This window comes from Phocoena sinus, chromosome 5 (assembly GCF_008692025.1).
Source record: "Phocoena sinus isolate mPhoSin1 chromosome 5, mPhoSin1.pri, whole genome shotgun sequence".
Taxonomy (NCBI): Eukaryota; Metazoa; Chordata; class Mammalia; order Artiodactyla; family Phocoenidae; genus Phocoena; species Phocoena sinus.
Window position 1 is genome coordinate 87,172,919 of NC_045767.1, and position 14,320 is coordinate 87,187,238.

General features: G+C 35.6%; 1 protein-coding gene across 2 annotated transcripts in view; it reads right to left on the reverse strand.

Annotated features, from left to right (window-relative positions):
• The window catches only part of UBA6 (ubiquitin like modifier activating enzyme 6), an 80,575-nt gene that overhangs the window by 62,569 nt on the left and 3,686 nt on the right, over window positions 1–14,320 (reverse strand). For both annotated transcript variants that reach the window (XM_032632361.1, XM_032632360.1), the window contains exons 2-3: window positions 13,815–13,877; window positions 453–547 (exon numbers count right to left, since the gene is read on the reverse strand). In XM_032632361.1, coding sequence (XP_032488252.1) covers window positions 453–547; window positions 13,815–13,877 — 158 coding nt within the window. The remainder of the gene's footprint in view (window positions 1–452; window positions 548–13,814; window positions 13,878–14,320) is intronic.

Sequence of the window (14,320 nt, forward strand, 5' to 3'; positions counted from 1 at the left end):
CTGAATAATTTTAACTTTTTACTACCTAAGAAATATAGGTTCCTTAGAAAATATGGATGAACAAAAGGAAAAAAATAAAATTTTCCATAATCAAACCACACTGAGATAATCATTCTTAAAATTTCAGTGTATGCTTCCAGACATGCTGTTATGAATGTGTGCATGTGTGCTCTACCATAATGAATTAATGGATACAGAGAAAGATCATTAATAACTATCAACATCACAAAAAGAGAAGCAGGAGAGTCATTACTGGTTCCTTGTGGAAGAATGTAACAGTATGAAATACTCTTGCCCCAGCTGCCCCCCCCACCCAAAATCAAAACTGAACCTGATCAAGGTTTTGGATCTAATTTCCTTTATAGAAAATAATACAAGGGAAAGGAATTAAATTCTTTAAATTATGTTGCTCAAAAGCATCATATAAAATTATGAATAAAAATACTGCTTACCAATTTCCAAACCAAGACCACCCATACCACTTAAGAAAACATGGGACTTGGCCATCTTCTGCATTGCTGTGTCTCCAAGAACGTACCTCTGTCGACTACATGTAAAACACAATGAAAATTATTTTACCAAAATTGTATATCCTTTTAAAATCATTTGTGAACTAATAACCGGGCAGCTAGATCCTGCCCACAGACTTGTTTTGGATCACTTGCATAGTGTTTAAAAGTTCTTAATTAATGTCAAATATATGACATATTTTTAAAAATTAGAAGATTTGGCAGCACAGTCCACATTCCCTCATGGCTACAGAGTTGAGTAGGAGTTGCCCTGTTCAGAGAGGGAGGACTATGTGATCTAGATTTGCCACAGTTCCCATCCTTCTCCTCTCATTTACTACCTCGGTGGCCACCACAGGCATCTGAGTTTGCCACTTCCACTTAAAGCCTTTCACTGTGAAAAGGATTTCTCAGGCAAAAATTTGGTTTCCTTCTTGGAGTTTAGATGACTTAAGTAGTTTTCAAACATTATTTTAAATATAAAAGCTGATAAATTATATAAAGGACCTTGTTAAGTCATCCATCCTAACAGTCACAAGGCAGTATCAGGATGAGAATTTCAAAAAATACACATTGGCAATTTTAAAAAGTTAGATATAGTAATAGTCAATAGTAAGAGTTTATTTGAAAGAACATTCATTAACTTGATGCTATACTAGTTTTTGAAGATAGGGGCATTCTAATGGCTTCTCACCAGAATTATTTTGAAAGATGAGTTCAGTATAAATAAATAATTCCAGAGCCCCTTGGGTTGCAAGTATTTCTTTTGGCTTTTTTTTTTTTTTTTTTTGCAGTATGCGGGCCTCTCACTGTTGTGGCCTCTCCGTTGCGGAGCACAGGCTCCGGATGCGCAGGCTCAATGGCCATGGCTCACGGGCCTAGCTGCTCCGTGGCATGTGGGATCTTCCCGGACCAGGGCACGGTCCCTGGACCGTGGCGGACCAGGCGGACTCTCAACCACTGCGCCACCAGGGAAGCCCAAATATTTCTTTTGGAATTGACACACATGCACATTTACAGATGCTGGTTTAATGTATGTTTAATATATAGATGTTTATTTAATTTCCATATTTCATCTATTGATATTCAAGATAAAAGCCTGAAAAAGGGTCTCTTGTTTAGTAAGAAGAAACTTTATAAACACAAGCTATCTTTACTATTTCCATCCTTACTCCCTACAATATATAATAAAAGCTAGATTTTTCTTCGTTTTTTTAAAATTTATTTTATTGAAGTATAGTTAACTTACAATGTTGTTAGTTTCTGCTATACAGCAAAGTGATTCAGTTATACATATATATATTCTTTTATTATATTCTTTTCTATCATGGCTTATTACAGGATATTGAATATAGTTCCCCATGCTATACAGTAGGACCTTGTTGTTTAACCATTCTATATATATAAGTTTGTGTCTGCTAATCCGAAACTTCCAATCCATCCCTTCTCCACGGCAACCACAAGTCTGTTCTCTATTAGACTTTTCTTTTTAAATTGGTATTCACCATTTCTGCTTCAGAGATAAAATCGATTTATTTATTTATGAAATATTTATTGAATATCTACTATGGTATGTATGGAACAGTGTATTATATAGTCTTACAACCCTTATTTGTGTATTCCTAAACAATATATTTAAGTTTTGTCTGTTTTGTAACTTTATATAAACAGGATCATTTGAATACTTTTATGAGTTATTCGTATCAACGTAGCTGTTCATTAATTTTCATTTCATGTTGTATTCTATTATACTGTACTATTCTATTGTGATAATTTACCATAATTTACCTATTCTACAGTTTTTGACAGTTACCAATAATGAGACTGCGTATTCTTATATATGTATCATGGTACAAGTGCAGTAGTTTCTATAGCACATATACCTAGGAGAGGAAATGCAGGGTTAACTATTAGACAACGCCAAACTGTTTTCCAAAGTGGATGTACCAATTTACTCTCCTCCTGGCAGTGTATCAAAGCCCCCATAGTTTCAAATCCTTAATGTGTTGGAAAAAGTTAACATAGCAGGCCTGATCTTTAGCCTGCTTATGGGAGCTAGCCCTGGGCCACTGCCTGTGAACTTGGCTTTTGAAATGTTTCCTATGCTAATAATCCTACTTTTCTATTTTTCTTCCCTGAGTTTCCTGAAATAAAAACTCCTTAATTTTTAGGTTTTCTATTCTAAAATATACATGTAGAACTTTTTTTTTTTTTTTTTGCGGTATGCGGGCGTCTCACTGCTGTAGCCTCTCCCGTTGCGGAGCACAGGCTCCGGACGCGCAGGCTCAGCGGCCATGGCTCACGGACCTAGCTGCTCCGCGGCATGTGGGACCCTCCCAGACCGGGGCACAAACCCGTGTCCCCTGCATCGGCAGGCGGACTCTCAACCACTGTGTCACCAGGGAAGCCCCACATGTAGAACTTTAACTGATCTTAAACAGCATCCCAAATTTTGATCCATAGTAGTTTAAATTACTATTCTCCAATTTTAATCATGATTCTTTTTTTGACTTATGGGTTCATCTGAAGTGTATTTTTAAATTTCTAATTTTATGAGGCATTTTACAATTACCTTTTGTGTTGACTTCTAGCTTAAATGTATTGTGAATAGACATCACAATCTATATAATTTTCACTCTTTAATATTTGAGAAATTTCTTTGGTCAATTTTACAAATGTTCCATGGGTTCTTGAAAAGAATGTGTACTCTACAGTTGTTAGATACAACATTCCTTATATGTGCATTAGATTAATCTTAATAATCATGCTGATGAACTCTATACCTGTTCTGACTTTTTTGTTCGGTTGTTCTCTTGATTACTAAAAGCAACATTTAAAAAATGCCCCACTATGATTGTAAATTTGTCTATCTTCCTTATATATCAGTACCTGAACAGTGCTGACATGTAAGAATAACAGCTAAAACTCAGTGTTTATTACACACCATGCACTGTTTTAGTGTTTTATTTGTATTAACTCATTTAATCCTCACAAAAATTCTGTAAGTTCTATTGTTATTCCCATTTTTACAGAGAGGAAAACTTAATCATAGAGAAATTAAGCAATTTATAAATAGTGGAGGCAAGATTCAACCCAGGCAGTCTGGTCTTAGCATCCATATTCTTAACCACTATACTACACTGCACATAGATTAAGAAAGTTAAATCATTCTACAAGGTTTTTACAGGAAGAAAAAAAATCAGTTCCTGACCTAACTCTTCCCTACCCTGATTCCCAAGTCCTAAGAACAACCACCCTCAATTCTTTTAATTATTTCTTCTAATATTTACCCCCTTCTTTCTCAATAACATGTCTGTACTTTTTCTTGATTTTTCAGTTTTACATATTACCTATTAACTTCCAACTAAGAAAGACAGAATGACTTTTCTGAATACAAATCTGGTCAAATCATTTTCCTGCTTTAAAAACTCCAGTGGTTTCCTATTTCCCTTATGATAAAGTCTAGACTCTAATATTAGTCACAAAGCTGTTCATAATCTAGTCCCTGCTTGGCTCTCCATTCTCATTTTTGTCACTCTACCAACAAACTCCATGTTCCAAGTGTACTAAAGGTTTTCAGTTCTCCAAACGTGTTTTCTCTTTGGCTATTAGATGTTTTTCTGAAATATTCCTCTCCCCCACTATTTTATGCCTGAATAACTCCTATTTGTCCTCAGGTCTCAAATTATATATTATTTTCTCCCATGATACTTCCCCTGATACCCCTAAACTTTCATAAAACAGTGTTAGATCATCTTCTGTGTGCATCCATAACACCCTACATTCAATCTATTATAACAATTAACACAGTGCATTTTCACTATTTGTCTATTTTTCCTAGGAGATGTAGATTCCTTAAGACAGGGCCTGCCTTATTTACTACTGTATCCCCATTGACTAACAGGGCCTGGAGCATAGCAGACACACAAAACCAATTTGCTAAATTAATGAAAGAAATGAACTGGCACACAAGAACAACACTTTTATGCTCTACTAAGCAGAGGGCTTGAATTCTTTTTTCTACGTTCACAGTCACAAAAACTACATTAGAAAAATGTTTTTCATCTCACACTTGTCTTCATCAATTATTTTTAAGATTACTTAGGTAAATAATGAATAGCCATGACACAAACGTGGTTATAAATGACAAAGAACATCCAGACAAAAGAATAAAATTAAGATATATGAGTCAAGGTTTTCAAAGAATCATATAATCTCAGACAAATTCTCAACAGTTGATTAAATTACCTGCCTTTTCAATGCTGGCCACCAAGGGTAAGGGTACTAAGTAAGTGCCTAGTTTGTGCTAGGCAATGGCAGGTACTCTGCAATTGACCCTTAAATCTTACCGGATGGGATTTAAAGAGCTGAGAGTGTAACTTCAAGCCCAGCACTGATACATTACAGCTGACTGTATTAAATAGACATGCAACATACCAGTGAATGTACCCAGTAAAAAGGAAATTTCCAAGGCTAACTACTCTACTTTTAAAGAGTCCTATTTATTAAAGATTCTCCCTTTAATGAAGGTACAATATCTCCCTGTAGTTTTCACCACTAGTCCTAATTTTACCTCCTTGGGGCCATAGGGAACTTGTGTAATCCCTCTTCTATGTGACAGCCCTCCAAACATTTGAAGATGGTATTCAGGTTCCTCCAGGTTTCTCCAGGCTAAACATCTCTAGTTCCTTAAACAACTCCAAACATGGCATCATTTTGAGTCCCCCTCAACACTCTAATCACTATCTTCTGGATGTACTTCAATTATCTTCAGGCATTCATAAATTTATTAAAATATCTATTTCAAGGCAGGCACTGGCACTGTGTGGGGATCAAGATAGCAACAACCTCATGAGGTACTGTGAGGATTAAATTATTTAAAATAAAATATATAAAATACCTAGGAGGATGCCTGCGACATGTTATTGGGGGAGATAAATAATCAAATAGTCCATTATTAAGTACTATATACAGAAGTACCAGAAACTAAGGGAACCTGAAATCCAGAAGAGAAAGTGATTATCTCTATCAGTGGAGGTCATGGAAAGCTTCACAAATGAGGTTCATCCAAGTTGAAATCTGAAGACTTAAGAGGAGTTAAATTAATCAAAGAAGGAAAAGCATTCTATGCTAGGAAAAAGAAAAGCATGAAAAAGAACGGCAGGTAAGAGATATATAGTATGTACCTAAGACTTCCACTTCTGGCCTTGGTTAAGTAACAGGGACCAGATTTATCCTCTTTCTGCCTTAAACAATTGAAAACTGGACAATATAAATGAAACAACAGATTTGAGACATTGGAAAATAGGTAACGGAGGACAGTAATCTCAGAGGAGAAAAATAAATGAGGTGAGTTTTATGATTGCCTAGCCTGGAGAGTTTCCAGGAGACAGAGCAGTAAGGGAAACCTAAGAAGAGCCTGGTGGTCTCCTTGTTGAATTGAAGAGAGCGAGTTGTGAATTCAAAGCTAGAATTTGTGAGCAGAAAGATGCACAGAGAGAACACCAGACATCTGTAGAGGGTTCTCCTTGAGTCTTCAGCTAAGTTACGATGAGGAAACAACCTCAAGCTGGGGAAAGAACCAGGTGACAAGTGCAAGTGAAACAATCACTGTTTTTAAAAAGGGTCAGAAAGAGTTTATGTTCCTCTCCAGCCAAATGGAAAACCTTATAATACAGAGAGCACTGGATAGAATACTCCAAAGAATATTACATCAATACTGGGGGAAAAGTAGCCTTAGAATTGAGTCTCCTCTCATCTCACCTAACAAAGTTTAAAAGTAAGTAAGCCTTGAGAAAATAAAATTGTTTTCAAGTAATTTAACTGTGTCCCTGAAAAAGCTCAAGAATATTTAAAGGAATTCAAGGTTATCCAGCAACCAAAAAAGTAAAATTCATAATGTCTGACATACACTAAAAAATTACAGATATGCAAAAGAGCAAGAAAATACAACTTACAGTGAACAGAAAAATCAACAACAGAACACATTTAGAAATGACAGATGATAGAATGTGTAAACAGGCATTAAAATAATTAAAAATATAATTCATATGCTCAAGAAGCAGCAAAACTTTCAGAGATGAAAACTATAAAATCTAAGATGAAAAATACTCTGAATGGAATTAACAACAGATTCGACACTGCAGAAGTGAACCTGAAAACATGGCAATAGACTTTACAAACTGAAACACAGAGATGAAAACAAAAAAGACTGGGAAAAAAAAACCAAACAAACCCCCAAACCCAGAGCTTAAATGAGCTGCAGGACAACTTCACTTGGTCTAATATATGTGAAACTGAGGTCCCTGAAAGAGACTAGAGAAAGGGGGAGAGAAAAACAAAACTGAAGAACTAAACAGTTAAAATTTTTCCAGGAACACAATAAACTCACAGACCATGATGCAAACAAAGAACAAGATATATAAAGAAAACTATACCAAGGCATATCATAATTATTTAAAACTGGGGATGATGAGGAAATATCAAAAAAATCAGAGAAAACAGATCATGCAGAGGAAAGGTACAAATGACAACTTTCTCCCAGGAAAGCAGTACAAATCAGATGGCAGCGGCACAACATTTTTATAACACTGAAAGGAAGACACTGTCAACCTAAAATTCTATACTCAATTTCAAAAAAAGGAAGTAAAGACTTCATTGGACATACAAAAGGTGAAAGAATTCATTGCTGGCAGACCTTCACTATAAGAAATGTTATAGCAAATCCTCAGGCAGAAGGAAAATGATACCAGATGGAAATCTTAATTTACACAAAGGAATAGAAAATATCAGAAATGACAAATCTATGGATAAATACAAAACCCCCTTTTCTTTATTTTTAAAATCTCTTTTAATGATAATTGACTGCTTAAGCCAAAACCAATAATGTACTGTGAGTTTATAACACATGTACAAGTAAAATGTTAAGACAACAATAACTCAAATCCTGGAACAGGAAAAACAGAAGTACACTGTTGCAACCTTCTTATGTCATACAGGAAGTGACAGAATAAGATTTGAACATACACTGTGACACATTAAAGATGTACACTATAAATCATAAAGTAATCACTAAAAAAGGCAAAAGAAAGAAGTACAGTTGACTCTTGAACAACACAGGTTTGAACTGTGTGGGTCCACTTACACGTGGATTTTTTTCAATAAATATACAGTCAGCCCTCCATATTCACATCTGAGGATATGGAGGGCCAACTGCATTCATTGTACTACATCACTTGATGTAAGAGGCTTGAGCATCCATGGATTTTGGTGTACATGGAGGCTCCTGGAACCAATCCCCCAAGGGTAGTGAGGGTCACCTGTAGAGTAACATGCCAATTAAAGGAGATAAAATATAATTAAAATACTCAATTATTCAAAAAAAAAAAAAAAAGGAGAGAGAGAAAAAAAGGAACACCAGTAACAGATTAGGCAATTAGAAAACAAACAGCAAAAACAGTATCAACATTCCACATTAAATATAAATGGTGTAAACACTCCATTAAAAGACAAACTGTCAGGGACTTCCCTGGTGGTCCAGTGGTGAAGAAAACACCTTTCAATGCAGGGGACGTGGGTTTGATCCCTGGTCAGGGAACTAAGATCCTACAAGCTGCGGGGCAACTAAACCCTCGTGCCACAACTACTGAGCCTTTGCGCTCTGAAGCCCGTGTGCCACAACTAGAGAGAAGACTGCGCCACAAATAAAGAAGCCCGCACGCTGCAATGAAGAGCCTGCGCGCCACAACTAAGACCCAATGCGGCCTAATTAATTAATTTTTAAAAAAAAGACTGTCAGATTGAATAAAAAGAAAAATCCGACTATATTCTATCTATAAGGAGCCCAATTTGAATACACAAATGAAAGTCAAAGGGTGGAAAAAGATATCATGCTACCAATAATCAAGAGAAAAGCAGACTTTTAATATCAGATAAACAGATTTCAGAGCAAAGAAAATCACCAGGATACAGAGAGCCATTTCATAATGATAAAATGGTCAATACATCAAGAGGACATAACAATTCTAAATGTTTATGCACTAATAACAGAGCTTCAACCTATGTGAAGCAAAAACTGGTAGAACTGAAATAAGAAATATACAAACAGGAAATTATGGACAACACCACTCTCTCAGTAACTGATATAAAGAATGACAGAAAATCAGTAATGATACAGAAGAGCTGAACAACACTATTAATCGATTTGACCTAATTGACATTGATAGGACAATCCAATAAATAACAGAATACACATTCTTTCCAAATGCACACAGAACATTGATCAAGATAAACCATATTCTGCACTAAAAAGCTTTAAAAAAAATTTAAGTCACACAAATTATGCCCACTGATAACAGTGGGCAGGCTGATGCCCATGCTGTTTGCTATAAGTAATGAAATCCTCTGTCTCTAACCCAGATGTTTCACACCTTATGTTAGCATCCACTAAAGAATAATAGGCTAGCTTTTAGCTTGTAAACAGGGCAAAATCAAATCCTAGACCCTGACAATATATACATAAATTTTGAACAAGGCTAAAGAATAGGATGTCAGAGTGTAAAGTGGTGAGAAGTGACATGGAGGCTAAAAAGAAAGATATGGCCATAACTCATGGTAAATTAGAAGCTACTGAATTCATAGGTACAGTACTATTCTTCATGATTTATTTGCAATTTGTGCACATTTTCTCATTAAATATTTAATGAATAAATGAAAGAAATGACTGGACTTAAAGGTTAAGTAACCTAAGATCATACACTAATAAATGGAGAATGATTCAAATTCATATCTAATACCTAAGTTCAAACTGTCAGCTACTGTTACGCTGTATCCATAAAAGGGCTTAAATGTATATTGTACAGTTTGGCCTCATCAGTGTAGATTATAGGGAATCATTTAAGGATTTTAAGCCAAGAAGCCATGGACTCCAAGGTAAGTGCCAAAAATACAACTTTGAATAACTTATGAAAGATGGATTAGAGACAAGAATAGTTTTAAAGAGAACACATAAGAGAATATTATAATAGCTCAATTGAGAGATTCCAAATGCAGGGAGAGAAAATGAAAGAGCTGGAATTAAGAGTTGTTTAAAAATAAAGGATTTAAAAAAGTTAATTTGGAAGATGACAAACAGGGAATAACCTAAGATGACACCAAGGTTTCTAGCTTAGGTTACTGAGTGGGTGTGGCACCATTTAATTAAGCTTGAGAATGGGAAGAGGGAAGGAAAAGGATTCCAATGGTGTTGAGTGCTACTTAATGCTGAAAATTTTATATTAAGTTTTTGCGTGAACACTTTAAGACTTAGATATTATTTTTAAGAGATGTTATTCTTATTTACACATGAGAAGTAGAAAGATTAAATAACTAGTTTTGGTTCATATAAATGTCAGGATTGGATGTGAACATTATCCTCTAAATCCAGAGACCATGTTCATTTCACTGTACAATAGTGTTTCTCTAAGAAGTAGATATTCTAACACAACATTGTAAATCAACTATATGTAAATTTAAAAAAAGGTAGTCATTTGCTCAACATCTGCCTGGTTTACCTTTAAAGTACCTTGTGGACTTCCCTGGTGGTCCAGTGGTAGAGAATCCGCCTTCCAATGCAGGGGATGCAGGTTCAATCCCTGGTCGGGGAACTAAGATCCCACATGCCACAGGGCAACTAAGCCCACGTGCCACAACTATTGAGCTTGCTCACCTCGATGAGAGAGGCCATGTGCTGCAATCTACAGAGCCCACGTGTCCTGGAGCCTGTGTGCCACAACTAGAGAGAGAAAACCTGCACATCACAACTAGAGAGAAACCTGAGCAGACTGCATGCCGTCATGAAAAGATCCTGCGTGCCTCAACTAAGACCCAACACAGCCAAAACAAACAAACAAGAAAACAGCATCCTGTGTGCATTTAAAAACAAAGGTCTTGAGCTTGGAAGAAGAAAGCTGAGGAAAGGGATTCAAATATAGACAGAAAGCTAAAATCATGGAAATGGATGTGAACTAGAGTATGAACTGAGACAAAAATCCTCAAGTTGGAACCTGGCATTTATGGTGCAGGCAAAGCAAGAGCAGACTAAGAAAAGTCTCAGAAAGAAGTCGAGTAGAAGCAAATCCAGAAAAACTGTTATCTCAAAAGCCAGAGAAGTTTCCTCTAGTATTACACTAGAACACACACAGTTTTGATACTATTATGACTGTATTAATCCAGAAAGCTAAGAATGCCCTGGTGCTGCTCTGATATTCACACCTTGTTCATATAGTGATCTTTACACAGGAACCTATATGCAAGGAACATAAAAAAAGAGACAGCAAAGTATCACTAACTGAATTAGTTTTAATTACCTCCAACAGAGAGTTCTTTGGTAAAAGCAGAGTTAGAAAACCAAGGCTTTAGTCCTAAATTAGGACTCATTCATTTCTTTAGATAAATCTTGGGATTAGCAGGCTCAGGCATATCTTCAGAGGAAAAGAAATGGGCAGATCTACAGAACTGGCTCAAGTCTAACTAGCTGTCTAACTCACCCAGCAATTTGCTGGCAATAAAGATGCAAAATTAAATAGAGATGGGGCCCAGAATGCTGTCAGAAGTGCTCCCCCACCCCAAAAAAGAAATCTTTAGATTCTGAGAATAATTTCAGGTTTAGTTGATCAGTAACTATGAGGTAATTTAAGATTGAGTAATAAGAAAAAAGTGAAATATATTTAACAAGCCACTTTGTTAAAGTAGGTATTGAAACTGCCCTAAAAATATTTCCTACCTAAATATATGTACAAATATCAGACTTAGTTAACATTCAAGATTTGTAGATTTTACAGAGTTTCAGTTTCGTAGGAAAGCCTAAATGTTTACAAATAATTATAACCTGAGATTCAATTATTCATATCTGGGAAAAACTTGTATACCTAGTAAATATTAAACAAATTTCAATGACAATATTTAGGAATAAATAAATAGTATTTAAAGTATTGACCTTGGGGACTTCCCTGGTGGTGCAGTGGTTGGGAATCTGCCTGCCAATGTAGGGGCATGGGTTCGAGCCCTGGTCCAGGAAGATCCCACGTGCTGCGGAGCAACTGGGCCCATGCGCCACAATTACTGAAGCATGTGCGCCTAGAGCCCGTTTTCCACAACAAGAGAAGCCACCGCAATAAAAAGCCCACGCACTGCAATAAGAGTAGCCCCCACTCACCGCAACTAGAGAAAGCCCTTGTGCAGCAATGAAGACCCAACCCAGCCAAAAATAAACTAAAAAGAAAAGACAACAGGTGTAAACGCATAAACTATAGTAAGAAGTAGTCTAGTATGGCCAGTGTACTCAGAGGAAAAGGTAGGTTTGGACTAACAAATAGCATTGGGAAAACTGGATTTCCAAAACAAAAGATGAAAAGATTAGAATTTAGACCTCTACCTTATACCATCCACAAAATCAACTCAAAATGGATTAAAAACTTAGACAAAAGACCTGAAACTATAAAACTTCTAGAAGAAAACACAGGAGGGAAACTTCTCAGCATTGGTTTTGGCAAGGATTTCCTGGATATGACACCAAAAGCACAGCAATAAAAGCAAAAACAGACAAGTGAGACTACCGCAGACTCAAAATCTTCTGCATAGTGAAGCAAACAATCAGCAAAAACTATGGAATGCGAGAAAATATTTGCAAACCAGGTATCTGATAAGGGGTTTAATGTCTAAAATATATAAGAAACTACAACTGAATAGCACCCCCCCCACCCTGCCTATAACCTAATTAAAAAATGGGCAAGGACTAGACATTTCTCCAACAACAACACACAAATAGCGAACAAGAATATGAAAAGGTGCTCAACATCACATATCATCAGGGAAATGCAAAAACACGAGACAGCACCTCACACCTGTAAGGATGGCTATAATAAAACAAGAATAAAACCCGAGAAAATAACAAGTGTTGGTGAGAATGTGGAGAAACTGGAATTCTTGTGCATTGTTGGTGGGAATGTAAAATGGTCCAGATGCAATGGAAAACAGTATGGAGGTTCCTTAAAAAATTAAAAATAGAACTACCTTATGATCCAGCAATACCTGATCCTATATGAACTGCTATATATGATACCTAAATTGCTGTATAACTTTCAGTCCAGCAAACTGACTACAAGCGAACTGTAAGCCTACTTACCTAGCTTTGCAAATGGAAAATTTAATCTCCGGTTTACTGAAAATTATGTTCATTAATCAGCCATTATAGGATTGGAGGGATATAAAAATGTTTCACAAGGACTGTAACAAATAATGAAAAAAATTAGCTAATGCTATCTCAAGGAGCTGCCATTTGTTTTCCCAGGAATATGATCAGAAGGACATTAAGAACATCGTAATTACAGATGAAGAGTCCAAATTTAAGATGACTTCGGCGGTATAATCATAGTCAGGAGACCACATGGTGAAACAGTTTTCACGTAAGCAAAATCAAGTTAGTCTTTATCTCTTCTTCCAAGGTATAGCGCAAAATGTGACTTGAAATCAACATACCAGGTGGTATGTACCAGCTCCTCCTAAACTGCTCAAAATTGACTCTGCATCCCACATAAAAAAATATAGAAAAATCCAAAATACATGATGAGCCTATTGTTCCAAATTCTACCTACATAAAATTTATTTTTTCATGATTACTTATAGAGGAAATCTAAAAACTTTTAAACTGAGAGTATACTATCTTTCATGCAAACATCTCAAAGTATCTACTAGAAATGACAGCAATTTATGTGTTTTTAATTTTTCTTTAATTTTGAAAAAAGTATTTTTATTTCATGAAAAAATATGGTAAAAAAAGTCCCACTAAATTCCATTCAAATCACAGCTCTTCAATCACAAAATACTTCTCCACTGTCTATACAGTGCAAACATGCAATGTTGTTAATGAGATCACAGTGAAGTTAACATGGTCTCTAGATGCTACTGTATAACTAACTAAAGTGAAATGAATTGTCTCTCATGAGACTCCTGCACTATCAAGAACATAAATATGTACTCCTGTCCAGAAACAAGAGGTATATTTTGTAGTGGATAGCAAAATCATTTTTAGTCATATCATCTAAACCTAACGCGACCAAGATTTAAATATTATTCAAGCTTTCAGCCTACAGTAAAAAAAACAAAAGAAAAAACAAAAAAAGAAAGCCGAATTTTTAACTTGAGTGGAACTCTTAGAATATATATTACAAAATTTTGCATAGGCCTAATGGTGTCTTTGAATAAAACTACTCCGTTACTGGAGAACAATGAATGGGGAAAATGTTTCAGTTTCCATAAGGTACTTACCTGTATAATGCATCATCAATCTCCACAGATTCTGTTGGCATATTGGGCAAATTTGTATTCACACTGAAAAAAGAAAACATAACTTATAAGGGCCAGTATGGCTATTCAATACTCATATTCTATAATACTCATATTCAATTATACATGGGATCAGATTCACTAGTTACTAAAACAGGTTTTACAAACCAGGTATATATTTTATTATTTACCACTTTACTTAGATTTTAAAACTAGATCAAGATTAAATTCACTGACTGCCTACCCTGTATTATAAAATTAGAGCCCATGGTTGTTTTATTCTCACGTGTTGTTTATCAATGCTACATATATTCTGATGGATCTATATTTTAGCAATTTTATTTGAGTGTCCCATAAACCTTCTATAATATACACACTTGGAATTTACCATATAATGATATCTAAGCTTATTTCTACATGTTTGACCTTTCCTCTGCCCTCCAGATTTTATGCATCTGCCAGAACAATATTCTGATGTCTAACTGGTA